Source organism: Haliotis rufescens, unplaced genomic scaffold (assembly GCF_023055435.1).
Source record: "Haliotis rufescens isolate VD_foot unplaced genomic scaffold, xgHalRufe1.0.p SCAF_9, whole genome shotgun sequence".
In the NCBI taxonomy this organism is placed as follows: domain Eukaryota; kingdom Metazoa; phylum Mollusca; class Gastropoda; order Lepetellida; family Haliotidae; genus Haliotis; species Haliotis rufescens.
In genome coordinates this window covers 35943941-35959335 of record NW_025964383.1, presented here as the reverse complement: position 1 = coordinate 35959335, position 15395 = coordinate 35943941, and the positions used below count along the sequence as shown (strand labels likewise).

The 15395-nt window shown below is 39.3% G+C and overlaps 1 protein-coding gene across 1 annotated transcript in view; it reads left to right on the top strand.

Moving 5' to 3' along the window:
- Positions 1 to 15395, top strand: part of LOC124113167 (gamma-aminobutyric acid type B receptor subunit 1-like) — a 75537-nt gene that overhangs the window by 42330 nt on the left and 17812 nt on the right. Inside the window, exons 5-9 of the mRNA XM_046473420.2 lie at positions 1010 to 1075; positions 2297 to 2633; positions 7052 to 7207; positions 7519 to 7602; positions 10068 to 10218. Of these exons, the coding sequence (XP_046329376.1) occupies positions 1010 to 1075; positions 2297 to 2633; positions 7052 to 7207; positions 7519 to 7602; positions 10068 to 10218 (794 nt within the window). The remainder of the gene's footprint in view (positions 1 to 1009; positions 1076 to 2296; positions 2634 to 7051; positions 7208 to 7518; positions 7603 to 10067; positions 10219 to 15395) is intronic.

The following is a 15395-nucleotide window of genomic DNA, read 5'->3' as shown; positions in this document are numbered from 1 at the left end:
TAATCTAGTTTGGGCCAGACAATCCAGTGATTGACGTCATGAGCATCGATCCACGCAATTGGGATCGATGACATGCATCAACCAAGTCAGCGAGCCTGACCACCCGATCCCGTTCGTCGCTTTTTACGACAAGCATAGTCGCCTTTTACGGCAAGTATGGGTTGCTGAAGACCTATTCTAACCCGGAAGTAAGTTATGTACAAACGAAACTACCATATTTCAAAATCTTGGAAAGATGGACATGTTTTAAGGTTGTGGAACTGTCTAGAGATTTGTCGATGGTCTTGAAGGGAAGGAAGTTTTCTTTGAAACCCGATACATGATTGTATTCCTTATTATACGTGTGGGTGATCGGTTTTTGTACTTTGGGAAACTTTAAATGGGCAGTTATTCCGTGTCTTTTGCATGTTTGGAAAGTATTTTTTCTTCCAATGATAGATATTGTGTCTGTGATCATGTGTTGATAGCATAGAACAAGTACGTCCTGCCTGGTTATAATGCCACCTTTCGTATATGGCATTATATCCAGGGTGGCATTATAACCGCACATGACTGTACATTCATTTTCAGCATAATTTTTAATGTAATTAATGTTTGAAACTACCGGGATTCAGGATATTATTACAGGAAGGGATGTTATCATTAACATCCAACTAACTTCTTTTTAAGGAAGTGAATGATTCTATGTGTGAGGAAAAGCTGAGTTGGTTGGTTGGTTTGTTGTTTAACGCCGCACAGCAATATTCCAGCTATATGACGGCGGTCTGTAAATAATCGAGTCTGGGCCTGACAATCCAGTGATTGATACCATGAGCATCGATCCACGCAATTGAGATCGATTACATGCTTCCACCAAGTCAGCGAGCCTGACCATCCGATCCCGTTATTCGCCTCTTACGACAAGCATAGTCGCCTTTTACGGCAAACATGGGTTGCTGAAGACATAATCTACCCCGGATCTTCACGGGAAACAAAGTACTTGTTATTCTTATTTTTGTATTTTTTTCAGAAACATGATGCAAGAATAATATTTGCTAGCTTTTACGAAGAAACGATTTTCAACGTCTTTTGTGAGGTAAGATATATACATTCTACAGCAGCTTTTGATGCTACAACCACTTTTACGTTACCCACAGACAAATATCACAATTTCACAATTATTCCATTTTTTAAATATATCTGAATTATATAAAATAAACAATTTTGTCTCAGGTGTCCAAAAGAACTGTTCTCTTGACATACCAGATGCCCTAAACAATTGTAAATGTGTTGTGAAAAAGATATATGGAAAATACAGACGTCTTTCAAGGCCACGCCATTGTTTTATTAGTCTGAAAATACATGATACTTATTCGAAATATCACGATACAAAGTGGAGCATTCAAGATAATATCCTAAAAATGCAAGAAAAAGTCTTGACAATTTATTAAACATAAGTTGAAAATTAAAATTGCTGTCTCTGAAATTCGAGATATAAATTGTACACTTCAAGATAAACTGTATTCAGCAAATGATTTAGAACCTCCCAACGCTTCACTTTCTGTTTTAAGCGATGTTGCTTAAGGAACGTGAATTGTTAAAAAAAATCATTTCAAGATAAAAACTTGATTTTCAAGATAATAAATAATTGCGTCGCCGCCCTTATGGGATTCCTTACGAACAAAAGCAGTATCTTCAACACGCCAGACCTATTCCAGAATAGCAACTGTCATTCCCAAACTACCATTGATGGTGTTCCAAACTACCAAGCTGCCAGTGTCTCAATAATACAATTCTAGACAACGTTGTCACATGTTATTCATAATGACTGTCGTGTCTTTCAAACAGAAAACTTAATTTATCTATTTTACTTATTGCATAACCACTTCCAATTAACACACATGTATACTATGTAAATGTTGTACATTAACCAAATGGGCATGCCAGAAACCTATGATTGTGGGTTCGAATCCTGGTTCCCCCGATTATGTTTCTAGGTTTGTCAGCACCATATCCGTGCTCGTGGGTTTCACCGAAGTGGTAAACGTCTGAGACCTGCATCACTTCGGGCTCTCCTCCCACATTAAGCTGACACGCCGTGATAAAACTGGAATACTGTTAAAAGCGGCGTTAAACCCAACTCACTTACATTAACCAAAAGCACAGAAACGAGAATATCCCGCAGCTTCGATGTTTTAAGAGCGGGCGTACATGTACACCAATGACCCATTTTATTTTTAGGATAAGCCATTAGGGCCATCCGTGCTGCATCGACGATGTGCTGATTACTTTTGGTTTGTCTTCACTTTCATTTCAGATATACAAGCAAGGGTTATATGGGCCGAAATACGTGTGGTTTATTTTGGGCTGGTTCGATGACAGATGGTGGGAGAAGGCCTACGATACTTCCGGATGTAGCAAGCAGCAATTACTTAAGGCCATCAATGGTCACTTCCGAGTTGGGGAGACGTTCATTCTACGCTCAAAAGCCACGGATGCAGCTCAGATTAGCGGTTTTGACTTTCTCGAATCATTTCGGATACGCAACGCCAATCGGTCGGACCATGGTCAGAAGACAGCCGCCCAGGCGTATGACTCGGTCTGGGCTCTCGCTCTGGCATTAGACATGGCAGAAAAGAGACTCGTGCAAAGGGGTAATTTTATCAATTGATTTTGCTTAAGATTGACTCGCCTTTTATGTATCTTGTCAAGTGTCATTCAGGGGACGATAACGTCGAAGCACATTTCTAACATTGGTTTTCTTTTGATTCGTAAAATATAGACACAACATTTCATCAATTACTTTTTACAATCAGAGTGAGTGAGTATTATGAATATTGTTTTACGCCGCTTTAGCAATATTCACGCAATATCTCTGTTCGGGGAACACCAGAAATGGGCTTCACACATTGTACATGGGGGGAATCGAACCCGGGTCATTTAACCACAAGGCTATCCCACCGCCTTTGAGTGTTGTAAGATAATGCTCTTGGCGACCTACAGTCTAGATGAAAATATTAGCCCGGAATGGTGTCATTTATGCGTTTGTTTGTTGGAAGGCCCCACTCAGCAATAGTCCAGCTGTAGCATGTCATACTAACGGTAATGAAATCTGACCAGACAAACCAGTGACATTATGTGCAACGTCCCACGTCGTTGGGTACAGTAACACCAATCACCAAGTCACCGAGCCCCATATGTTCAGACGTCTCGTACCACAAGCTTAACATGCAATGAATCTATTGTTAGCAGGTATTCGGGTCATTATAACACAGTGCACGTAATTCACATAAACAGGAAGATATATTTCAATTGTTCCGTGAATTTTTAAAAATATATTCTTATTTTTTATATTTAAATTGTGTAATGACACTCTGAATTTACTTAATGCCCTAACAAGCGATTTATCATCTAACATACTTATATACTTCTCTGGTTCAAAAACAGACTTGATATCCTTGTAATGGCTAAGGAAACGAGAAGATATACTATCGTGCCAGTTTTGACTATACATAAATTGTAACCTTTGTTTAAAACATTATAAGAACAAATGTGTATCCCTACATCTTGGGATATCCACACAAAGGAATCAAGAGCTTTCAGTAGTTTCTAACATTGGTAAGGATATCTTTGCGGCTCCATCCTCATTTTTTTAACCAATATTTTGTCATTCGAAGTTGAATGAATTCATACATGAATGGGATAACGTCCTGTTTCATCTAAAATAGCTTTGTTAGAAGCATATTTTCCAAAGATTAAAAAGCGCCTTAAGTAGGAAACATGAACTTTTTCAATAGAGTCATTATATTTTGCGCCCCATATTTCTGCTCCATACAGCAAGATTGGCGCTATTTTGCCGTCAAATATAGTACAAGCTGTAGAAAAGGATACATGTGTATTTTGTTTGAACAAATTATAGATAGGTATAATTGCTTTTGATGCTTGCGATGCTAGTTGACTGCACGCAACTGACTATGATAGTTAAGATGATAGCGTCAAGCCTAAATATTTATAGTGAGTAAAAATTCTTAGGCGATATTACTATATGTCCATTTTTCATTTTTGGCAATGATACCTCCATTTCTTAAAACAATTGTTCCTGTAGACCATTAACAGAGTATGAAAACATAATAATATCATCAGCAAATAGAAGTCGCATTAAATTCTAATATCTTGTGTGACAAACACACCATGATGACATTCGTTATATATTTCTGTCACGAGCTCATGAATGAAAAGAGCCGTGAAGATTCCGGGGTAGAATAGGTCTTCATCAACCAATGCTTGCCGTAAAAGGCGACTATGCTTGTCGTAAAAGGCGACGAACGGGATCGGGTGGTCAGGTTCGCTGACTTGGTTGATGCATGTCATCGAACCCAATTGCATAGATCGATGCTCATGATATTAATCACTGGATTGTCTGGTCCAGACTCGATTATTTTCAGACCGCCGTCATTTACAACTATGTAGCTGGAATATAGCTGAGTGCGGCGTTAAACAACAAACAAACAAACAAACAATCATAAATGAATAACATAAACAAAACTGGACTTAATATACATCCCTGGCGTACAACACTAAATGTTAAGAAGCACTGTGTTCTACCAGATTGTGTTTAGATACAAGCCTTTACCGATGAATACATATTTTTTAGAACTAGAAACAATTTCCCATGACATCCTATGGTAAGAAGTAAATATAATTTTTTTTCTCTATCCACATAATCGAAAGCTTTTTAAAAATCTACAAATGCACATAAAAGCGACCCCTAGGTTTACATATATATTTGAAACATAAAGATTGCAATATAAATAGATTGTCGGGATCGGGTTGTCAGGCTCGCTGACTTGGTTGATGCATGAAATCGTATCCCAATTGCGGTGATCGATGCTCATGATGTCAATCACTGGATTGTCTGGTCCAAACTCGATTATTTACAGACCGCTGTCACTAAAGGAATATTGCTGAGTGCCGCGTTAATCAACAAACAAACAAACAAATCATCACATAGTCATCTGTTCTTATGTGACAGTCACTGTGACGTCTTCAGCGTGTGCAGCTGTCACCAGCTCAATAGAGTTCTGCCTTGACTAGAAGTTCATTCCCCTTTCACGCGTTAAGATGGAAGGTAACACGCATAGCGGACAGGTTACACACTAAAGTACTCACGGAAATGAAAAAAACTTCTTTTTTTATCACAGATTTTAAATAAATGCAGTTAATATACAAAATATATAAATATTCAAACAACTAAATTAGTACTAATTTGGCCTTGGCACAAATACAGCGTATCAAAGGTTTTTATGTCTTTTTACACGTAAATGTGTGTAAAAATATGAACAAAACAGAATATTCTGAAACTGAGCATAACCAGGTGTTAGTAGATCAAGGTGAATGTCCATGACCTATGACACCATGAGGACAGGTGAAAACAGGTGCTTGAAACCCACGTGCATGTGATTTGTCAGTGGTTAGTGATTTGTGAGTGGCATTGTGGGATAGTGAATCATCGTCAAAATATCAGAACGTAAAAGTAACAAATTCCCTTCTCAAACAACAACTTACATGTTATTATTATTATGTACATAAACATAGCTGTTATTTTTATTGTTGTTTTGATCACTTTTTTTCCAGGCTAATTTGCATAATGCCCATAGCCTGTTTCTGCCATGCCAATTTGGGATGAGTTTTATTTTTGAATGTTGAAAGTGCCTACAGATTACCTCCTGTAAACTACATTTTGTATTGAGCACTGAGATAAAACTAGCAAATCCAGACTAGTACTTTTCCAGTTGTTTTGTTATTTCGTATTTACATCTACGTAATGCTTTGTGTCGATTATTAAATCCAGCAAAATAAAGGGTTTTTTTCATTTCCATGAGTACTTTAACGACCAACGGGTTGCGTCACGCGATTCGCTTGTTTTTAAAGGGAATGAACTTCTAGGCAGTAGTGTGCATCTGAGCAAATTGGGGTTTGTTGATATCATTTCACTTCCTCCCTTTATTGTGGTACAATTCTCATGAAACTCTTTGCCATAACAGTGATTTCATTTTATCAACATAGAAAACCGAAAACCGAACATGGTGGTTGTTCAGCGGGTATTCCGGCGTTGTAAATGAACATTTGTACGGCCGTGATTCAAAGAGCAGAGATTTTTACTTTTTAGGTGTTCTTACAGTTTTGTACGGAAACCTTTTAGGGCTATTTGTTTTTGTTTTTATTTCGATACTATCTTGAAATTTCAAGATACCATGTTGAAATTTCAAGATATAGAAGTTGAAATTTTAAGATAGTATCTTCAAATTTCAACTTAGTATCTTGAAATTTCAAGATAGTATAATTTTTTTTATAAAAAACAATGGCCCTAAAAGGTTTCCGTAGGATCTTGATATTTCAAGATCACACACTTATTCACGTACTTTTACATCTTAGGATGTTAACTTATTATCTTGAAATTTCAACTTATTATCTTGAAATTTCAACTTAGTATCTTGAAATTTCAACTTAGTATCTTGAAATTTCAAGATAGTATCGAAGAAAATTATAAAAAAACAAATGGCTCCAAAAGGCTTCCGTAGTTTTGCCTACACACACCTATCAATATAGGTCAATATCATCAGTTACACCCGTTACATCTGGATCAGATCTAAGGTCACCAGCAGTCAATGCTGGTCGTAATCGGTGATTCAATGCATTGGGTGGTGGGGCTCAGTGACTTTGACATCGTATCCCAATCAATGGATTGTCTGGTCCTGAAATGATTGTTTGCAGACTGACGTCTTATAGCTGGAACATTGCTGAGCATGGCGTTAACCCCCAAAAAGCACGAGGTAAAAATGAAATAAAGATGTTGATCGTTGCCGATGCAAAGAAATGTCAAAACACGTATAATACTAAAACACCACACTCGTTGGATACCATTACAAAACTCGTGATTTCTTAAGTGTCATCTCTTGACGTCTCTCATTATGTGCCGTAGAATGTCCTCTCGTTTTGTAAAATGATACCAAACGAGAACTCGTGTAGTAGTCTCCATTTATATCACGCTGTCTATTGTCATCACTTACAGGGGACAGCCTTGGCTCCTTCAACTACGATAACTGGCTCACTGGTCGAACCATCTACGAAAGCTTTAGGAATCTTTCATTTGGCGGCCTGAAAGGAAAGATCCGTTTTGATGAGAGTGGGGACTTGGTCACGCTGTTGAAAGTTGATCAAATGATAGGTAATGTTGATCGTTGATTGCTATTATTGTCAAACATGTCACGGATATTTCAACCAGTGTCAGTGTGTAGTATTGTCAATTGAGTTTGCATTTTCGAAAACAGTAATCAGAGACGCTATCATATGTCAAATGTCAGCACTCTGATGAAGATGCATACTTTAGCATCACTCAAGCGATCTTACATGTATATCTACATTAAGGTATAGGCTATAGGACCACTGATGTATGTAATGGTTCTTTGAATGTTTAAAGTGATACTATTCACCAGGGAGGAGTACATTTATATGCAGCAAATGCGAATAACGTTTCAGACGGAGTTATGCACATGACAGCTGTCTACTACCCTGACAGAGACAAGATGATGATCATTGAGAAGCCCTACTTTGGACATAAAGGTCAGTGCTCATCGAGCTGATGCCAGTGCTCAAAATGGGCGTCGTGATAAGCATCACCTAGCAGTACATCTCTACGTCGAATCTGAAAAAATAGAATCCTGTCAAAAAAATATATGGTATTTTGTAAATTGTCTAAAGAGTGGGCGTTGAGTCTTTTACGTTGCATGTTTATCCCTCTGAATGTCCGTGCATCTGTTCTTCGGCAATGTGTTCGTAGTCTGAAAGGAGTAGTCACCAAGATCATATTTTTAGGGTTTAGAGCTTGTACGAAATGTTTCAAAAGTTAATAAATGATCTTGAACATGATCTTGGTTGATGCATGTCATCGTTTCCAAATTGCGTGGATCGATACACATGATGTCAATCTCTGGACTGTCTGGTCCAGACTCGATTATTTACAGACCGCCGTCATATAGCTGGAATATTGCTGAGTGTGGCATTAAACAACAAACAAACAAATAAAAGCGATAAAACCATTTCATAATTACAAGAAATCAAAAGCATTGTCCATTGTACAATTCTAACTATATCATAAGCATGTTTTTAAGAACCACTATCAAATAGTGATAATGCAAGGTGTTCGCGAAAAGATTGAACGTACCGGCTCATACCTGCGACACCCGTCACAACCATATGCCAAGGTATAACAACACATCTACATCTAGCATGCGTGGTGTATGATCCGGTCCTGATTCTATTATGGCAACAACTTCATGTTGGCGGACAAAGACGAATTGCTGGAACCTTTAAGTGAGGGCGTATGGTGTACTTGGTGACCACACACAACGAGCAAAGACGCGTTTTCAAAGCCTATTTCATTTCTTAGGAAGCAGTGCTCGGGGGCATGTCTGCCTGTCAATTAACACGCGAGAGCAATCACGTTTCTACTGTCTAGGTTTGCTGTACCGTATGAACGTGTTTACAAGTGAATGTCTGTTTGAAAAGGCGGCTTTCGCACAAAAGCAACAGATTAATCTCTTTATCAAGAAATAACTTTCATTTGATGGGTCTCTGAAACCTTAATATGAAACCTTAAAATGTATCCTCGCCGTCATATAGCTGGAATATTTCTGAGTGCGGCGTTAAACAACAAACAAACATAATATGTATTCGTACGCATGGTGTGCAGTGTTGCGTCCCTTGAGCACGCTAAAAACATGTGATCGTGGGTTTGAATCCCCGTTCTCTCCGATTATGTTTCTAGGTTTGTCAGCACCATACTCATGGGTTTCATCAAAGTGGTAAATGTCTGAGACATGCCTCACTTCAACCACAGCGGCCGTATTATTACAAATACTGTTCAAAGCGTAAAAACCCATCTCACTCACTCACACACTCACACACTCACACACTCACACACTCATACATTCGGGTAGCTAACTCATAACTCCCCGTAACTCTATGGCCTTTGTCGTCTTCTCTGTTCCTTTTGAAATTATAATATCACCTAACAGTGCCGTCTTACATTGCCCATTTACAGTGCCGTCAAACATATTCGTCTAACAGTGCCGTCTAACAATGTCGCCCAACAGCGCTGTATGACATGCATATTGTCGTATAACAGTGTCGTCTAACATATTCGTCTAACAGTGCCGTCTAACAATGTCGCCCAACAGCGCTGTATGACATTGTCGTTTAACAGTGTCGTCTAACACATTCGTCTAACAGTGCCGTCTAACAATGTCGCCCAACAGCGCTGTATGAGATTGTCGTTTAACAGTGTCGTCTAACATTGTCGTCTAACAGTGTTGTCTTATATTGTCGTCTAACAGTGTCGCCTAACATTGTTGCCTAACAGTGCCCTCGAACATTGTCGTCTAACATTGTCTTCTAACTGTCGTCTAACAGTGCCCTCGAACACTGTTCTGTTAACATTGTCGTATAACATTGTCTTCTAACAGTGTCGTCTAACAGTGTCGTCTAGCATTGTCGCCTAACAGTGCCCGCGAACATTGTCGTCTTACATTGTCTTCTAACTGTCGTCTAACAGTGCCCTCGAACACTGTTCTGTTAACATTGTCGTCTAACATTGTCGTCTAGCATTGTCGTCTAACATTGTCGCCTAACATTGTCTTCTAACATTGTCTTCTAACATTGTCTTCTAACTGTCGTCTAACAGTGCCCGCGAACACTGTTCTGTTAACATTGTCGTCTAACATTGTCGTCTTACATTGTCGTCTAACATTGTCGTCTAACATTGTCTTCTAACATTGTCGTCTAACAGTTCCCTCGAACACTGTTCTATTAACATTGTCTTCTAACATTGTCGTCTAGCATTGTCGTCTAACATTGTCTTCTAACATTGTCGTCTAACATTGTCTTCTAACATTGTCGTCTATAGCATTGTCGTCTAACATTGTCGTCTAACAGTGCCCTCGAACACTGTTCTATTAACATTGTCTTCTAACATTGTCGTCTAACATTGTCGTCTAACATTGTCGTCTAACAGTGTCCTATTCCGCCAGGTAGATACTTCCCCCGAGATAGCACGCTGCTCATCCTCTCGCCTGAGTTCATCAGTATGGACCTCTACATCTCCCTGTCCGTCCTCGCCTCAGCCGGCATCGTCCTCGTCATCTGCTGCCTCATCTTTAACATCAGACATCGAGAAGCCAGGTGAACATATATTACATCAACGATTCCTTGCCCCTATGGGAGTCCTGGATTAGAACTGGCCCCAGTAATTAACCTCTGTCGGTCTTAAGATGCTACTAAAAGGATGGATGGGTGGTCAGGCTCGCTGACTGTTGATGATGTCACTTCGTACACCGACAGCGTGTATCGTTGCTGTCAATGTCAATGATGTGATGTCAATCACTGGAGTTTCTGGTCCAGAAAGTTATTTACAGCTTGCCGTCATAATGTTGGAATATCGCTGAGTTTTGTTTGTTTGTTTGTTGTTTAACGCCGCACTCAGCAATATTCCAGCTATATGAGGGCGGTCGGTATCGCTCACCTGGATATTTACGCAATCATGTCAAAATATACATTTGCATTGTACATGTATATAAACTGCAAATATTTCGTAATTTTGACTCTGTCAGCATTTAAAATAGGTGGATGGCAAATCTGACAGCATGAACGTGTATTTCTCTAGATACAAATGTAGCATAAAGATCTGAACCGTTTGCATGTTATGATCCAGGATCTAAGTTTCAAGAGGCAAGGCTGGACCCCAGGGCGAATCCTGTTGGCATAAATGTATTATTCTCTTCATAACAAACAAATGTATGCATAAATGTATTATTCTCTTCATAACAAACAAATGTATACAATGTATCTGTTTATTATAGGGTGGGGATAATATCGGTTTGCACGTTATATTCAAGGTTCCAACTCCTTTGGGAGTGCCGAACAGATGGACAGAAGGGCCAGTCCTGGCAGCATATGTGAATTCCTCACATTATACTCAGAAATTGTACATATGGGTTATACGGTGGTGATCCTAACTTCTTAACTGTGTCCAAGTTATAAACTCTTTTTAGCATCGCCCCTCAGTCTGGTTGGGGGGGGGGGGCAGCTCCTCCATTTGTACAATTATGAATTCTCACCACCTGGGAATACTTCCAACTTATGGTTGATGTCCATCTCTTAGTTTCAGAGAAGAAGTCGTTTAATGCAATATTGCGAAATTACCCCTATTTAGCCCCGCCACTCAGCCCCTTGGGGAGTCAACCCCACCTTTTGTACAATTTTGAATCCCCTGGGGATGCTTCCAGTCAAATGTCGTTAATTTCCAATATGTGGTTCAGAAGAAGTCGTTTGAATAAATTGTTGACGTACGGACGACGGACGCCACGGTATGGCATGAGCTCACCTTGGTCCTTCGGACCCGGTGAGCTAATAATCGAGTCTGGACCAGACAATCCAGTGATTGACATCATGAACATCGATCCACGTAATTTGGGTACGATAACATGCATCAACCAAGTCAGCGAGCCTGACCATCCGATCCCGTTAATCGCCTCTTACGACAAGCACAGTCGCCTTTTTCGGCAAGCATGGCTTGCTGAAGACTTATTCTAACCCAGATCTTCATATCGCTGTGTGCGGCATGAAACACCATGCAAAGGAAATCAAACATCCTCATTTGGATTCCCCGTATATGTATACATGTACTCACGGGATGGTTGCCATCAGTGAAATTGTTTCTTGTGTCCATGAGAAAATTTGTTTTGCTTTATGCCCATTTTGGATAATCTGGCCTATTGTTCCGTTGTTTTAATTGTTTACAATAATTTGATTGTTGGTGACTGGTTAATGTATGGAAAAACCGACTCGCCATTACGGAATATCTCTACACATGACGTTGAGATCTGGAGGCTCGAAACTTCAAGAATGTGTAAACTTGGGACATAATCCGTTAAACCTGTAGGCTATCCTCGCAGAGTTCACAAATCAGCTTGACCGGTCTTCGGGCCTGCTCCACACTGAAACACATGTAGTGAGTGAGTGAGTTATGTTTCAACGTCACTTCGGCAGTATTTTAGCCATATCGTGACGAGAGGTCATACATTTGGAATACATATATTTAAACTAAATAAAACAGTAAAACTACTAGAATATCACAGATTAATGTTTAAAACTAGCATTCAACCATAAAAAGACATCACTAAATGAAACAGTACAATATAAAAAAGGGCTACAGTTCGCCGGCAGCTGAAGGTAGATCACCATGCTAGGGTCCATGGGGACTTACAGTACTTTTGCTACCTGCATGGACCTCAGCCGGATTTACATCATCCCTTCAGATGTTGGTGATTAATGACAAATTTAGCCAGATTAAAAGAACACATATACTACGATTAAAAAAGTGGCAGAAATAAATAAATACATTGAAAGACGTGGTCTTACATACCATCTCAGGGGGACCATAACTGTACACTAATTCAACCCCCTTCGAGGATATAGCCACTAACAATCTCAGTTATTGATTCATACTACAATTATAAAAGTGAATTTATTTATATACAAAAAATAATCAAAATTTATGAAACAATTCAATTTCCTTTAAAAAACATGTGATGTCTTCTAGGCAAGTGAGAACTATGTCTCTGTGTACCCAGCAGTAGAAGATATTACCCGGTATGATGCCATTGTAATGTGACTGTTACCTGTCCAGTGACGGCAAGGCAGCTTGGGTTTATACTCCCCATGGAGCTGAGAATGACAATCGAGTGCAAACTAATCCATTGAGCGTGGTAATAAAACCACAGAACACAAAAATCGTGTTTTAATAAATAGAATGAATAAACAAAATTTAGGATCATAATTATTTGTCAAAAGTTCGTTTCTATGAGAAACGGAAAATGTGTTTGGGGTAAAATATGGTTGTTTTTAACGAGAAAACTTTGTGCCCCGAAGACAGTGGAAGAAAGCCTTTTGAACAAGAGATATTACCTTCTCGTATCAAGTAAAGCCGCGATAGCAAAGATGAATATTAATCCCATTGAAAGACAGTTAGAGATCAAGGAGTGTGAGTGAAGGGGAGAGAGACATCTAGATAAATAGCGAGTTAAGGGCGTGGGGTTCAACAAAAAAACAAATCAACAATATTTGTTTTTTCGTTGTTGTGTCGGTACTTGAGATAGCCTACAATGTAATCCAAACGTTTCCCACTGAAACTCAATTTCAAGGTATTTGGGTTTTGTGTAACAACATATATCCGTGTTGTGATTTATCTTACGGACGAAAACGTCATCGGACAGCATTACTGGATTTGAATCTTCAGAGCGTACAATCCATGGTCTTAGAATTAAGTTCACTGGCAATGTATCTGCTCAACAGCTTCATCCTTGATAATATTTAGTGGTCCAGCGGGCGTTCGAAGAAGTATTACACACGCAAAAAAGATTGGTTTGATAGACGACTTTTATTTCATTCATTATCTTTGATTAAATACATTGAAACGTGCTTTGCAAACTAAAAAGTCACCATTATAATCACATAAAGTTAACAATAAAGACAAAATGGTAATTCCCAAACATCCAAGGGAGGTTAAATGCGCACTGCGCAGCTCTATCTTAAGGGCTTAAAGGAATGGCAGCGGTTTTTTCTGACATAGGCCTCTATGTTACATCTGTACATCTCTATTCACAAGTGTATTACTTTTTCCATTGATTCTCAGCTTAACTCTCAAAGATTGGGCAAAAACAGTGACTCTCGTGTCGGTTAACTCAGGAAACGGGGGTCGCGTGATTCTCAGCACACTTAACATCCAATAAGAGTTTGAGAGACAAGCTGTTAATGAGAGAGGAAATTGAATCTCACTCTGCCTCCTCGCAACACGTTTGTCCTGACAGACCTGACTGTGGTGTTTATGCCATGTGTACGTGACAACCACATGGGCAGATTACGTGTAAACAGTTGCAATGATTTTATTTAGTATTTGTTTTCGCCTTACGCTATTAATGATTAATAACGTAACGTGAAGTCAAAAAGCATCCCTGATGTCATCGAGCCCATTAAATCATAGGGTGAGTGAGTGAGTTGGGTTTAACGCCGCTTTTAACAGTACAAGCTTTTCTCTCAGTACATTTGAAAAAGCGCGCATACAAATTCAACACATGTCAGAATTAAATGTTGTGGTTGTGGACATTCTTTCCATCGCTTATTTGGTAGAGTGAGTTGGGTTTAACGCCGCTTTTAACATTGTTCCAGTTATATCACGGCGCGTCAGCTTAATGTGGGAAGAAAGCCCGAAGTGATGCAGGTCTCAGACGTTTACCACTTTGGTGAAACCCACGAGCACGGGTATGGTGCTGACACGGGGTGAACCGGGATTCGAACCCACAATCATAGGTTTCTTGCGTGCCTAAAGGACGCAACTCTGCACTGCGAATCGCGGCGCCTTAGACGACTGGGCCACCCGTGCTCCCCATTAAATCAGAGATGTTCAGGACAGGTTCAGACACTCAAACACACACCGACAATGAACTTGTTGACATTTCCAATTTACGAAAACGTGTCTGTTTAAAGTTTTAATCCGATTTTACAGAGGATACATAGGCTTCAATTAAACTGCCACGCGGGAGAAAGGATACAACCATGTTTGACTAAAATTTAAACAAAAAAGAAAGGATTTTTCGATGGTGATGTATTTGATACGGGTGTTATAGTTGTGTGTTGGACATTACGTTGGCTGTGTTTTGGTGACTGATTTCAGCCAAGTAACGTTTTGATAAAATTTGTAATTGGTCAAATCCAATACTTCCAGACTTGTGAACTTTCTTTTCCCCGGGAGTATATAAATCTTATTCCTTTTACGTCTAAACTGATACACATTATTCATAACAATACTCAATATATTTATTGTGTAAAAACTATCCAGTCTACCTAAGTATGATTGAATTGCCGGAAAATAAAAAATAAAAAATCATTTTTATGCTGTGAGGCCCTCCTCTAACTTTATTCATACATGTGCGTGATAAACTACACGCCATATCATTTGCACAAGCAAGCACATGACTTTGTAACGTTTCTCTAAAAGAAGATGACGAAACGCTTGCTTGATATCAGTTTCCACTCAATTTTATAATCAGATCACCCGTCTTGAAGTCCCAAACCGTATTAGCAGGAATGATAGCCCATTTGATTTATAACGCTACCGAGCTGAAAGAATACTACTGAGGATCACACGCTGACACGAATCTTGGTTTGGGGAGAGACGTGTTATACCCATAAGCGCTCTGATATCTACGTTGTTGAAAAAGACTTGACTAATGATCGGTGTTGGGCAAATGTGTCTGATTGACTGAATGACTGATTGATCATGTCCTTTCGAAGCTCAACCC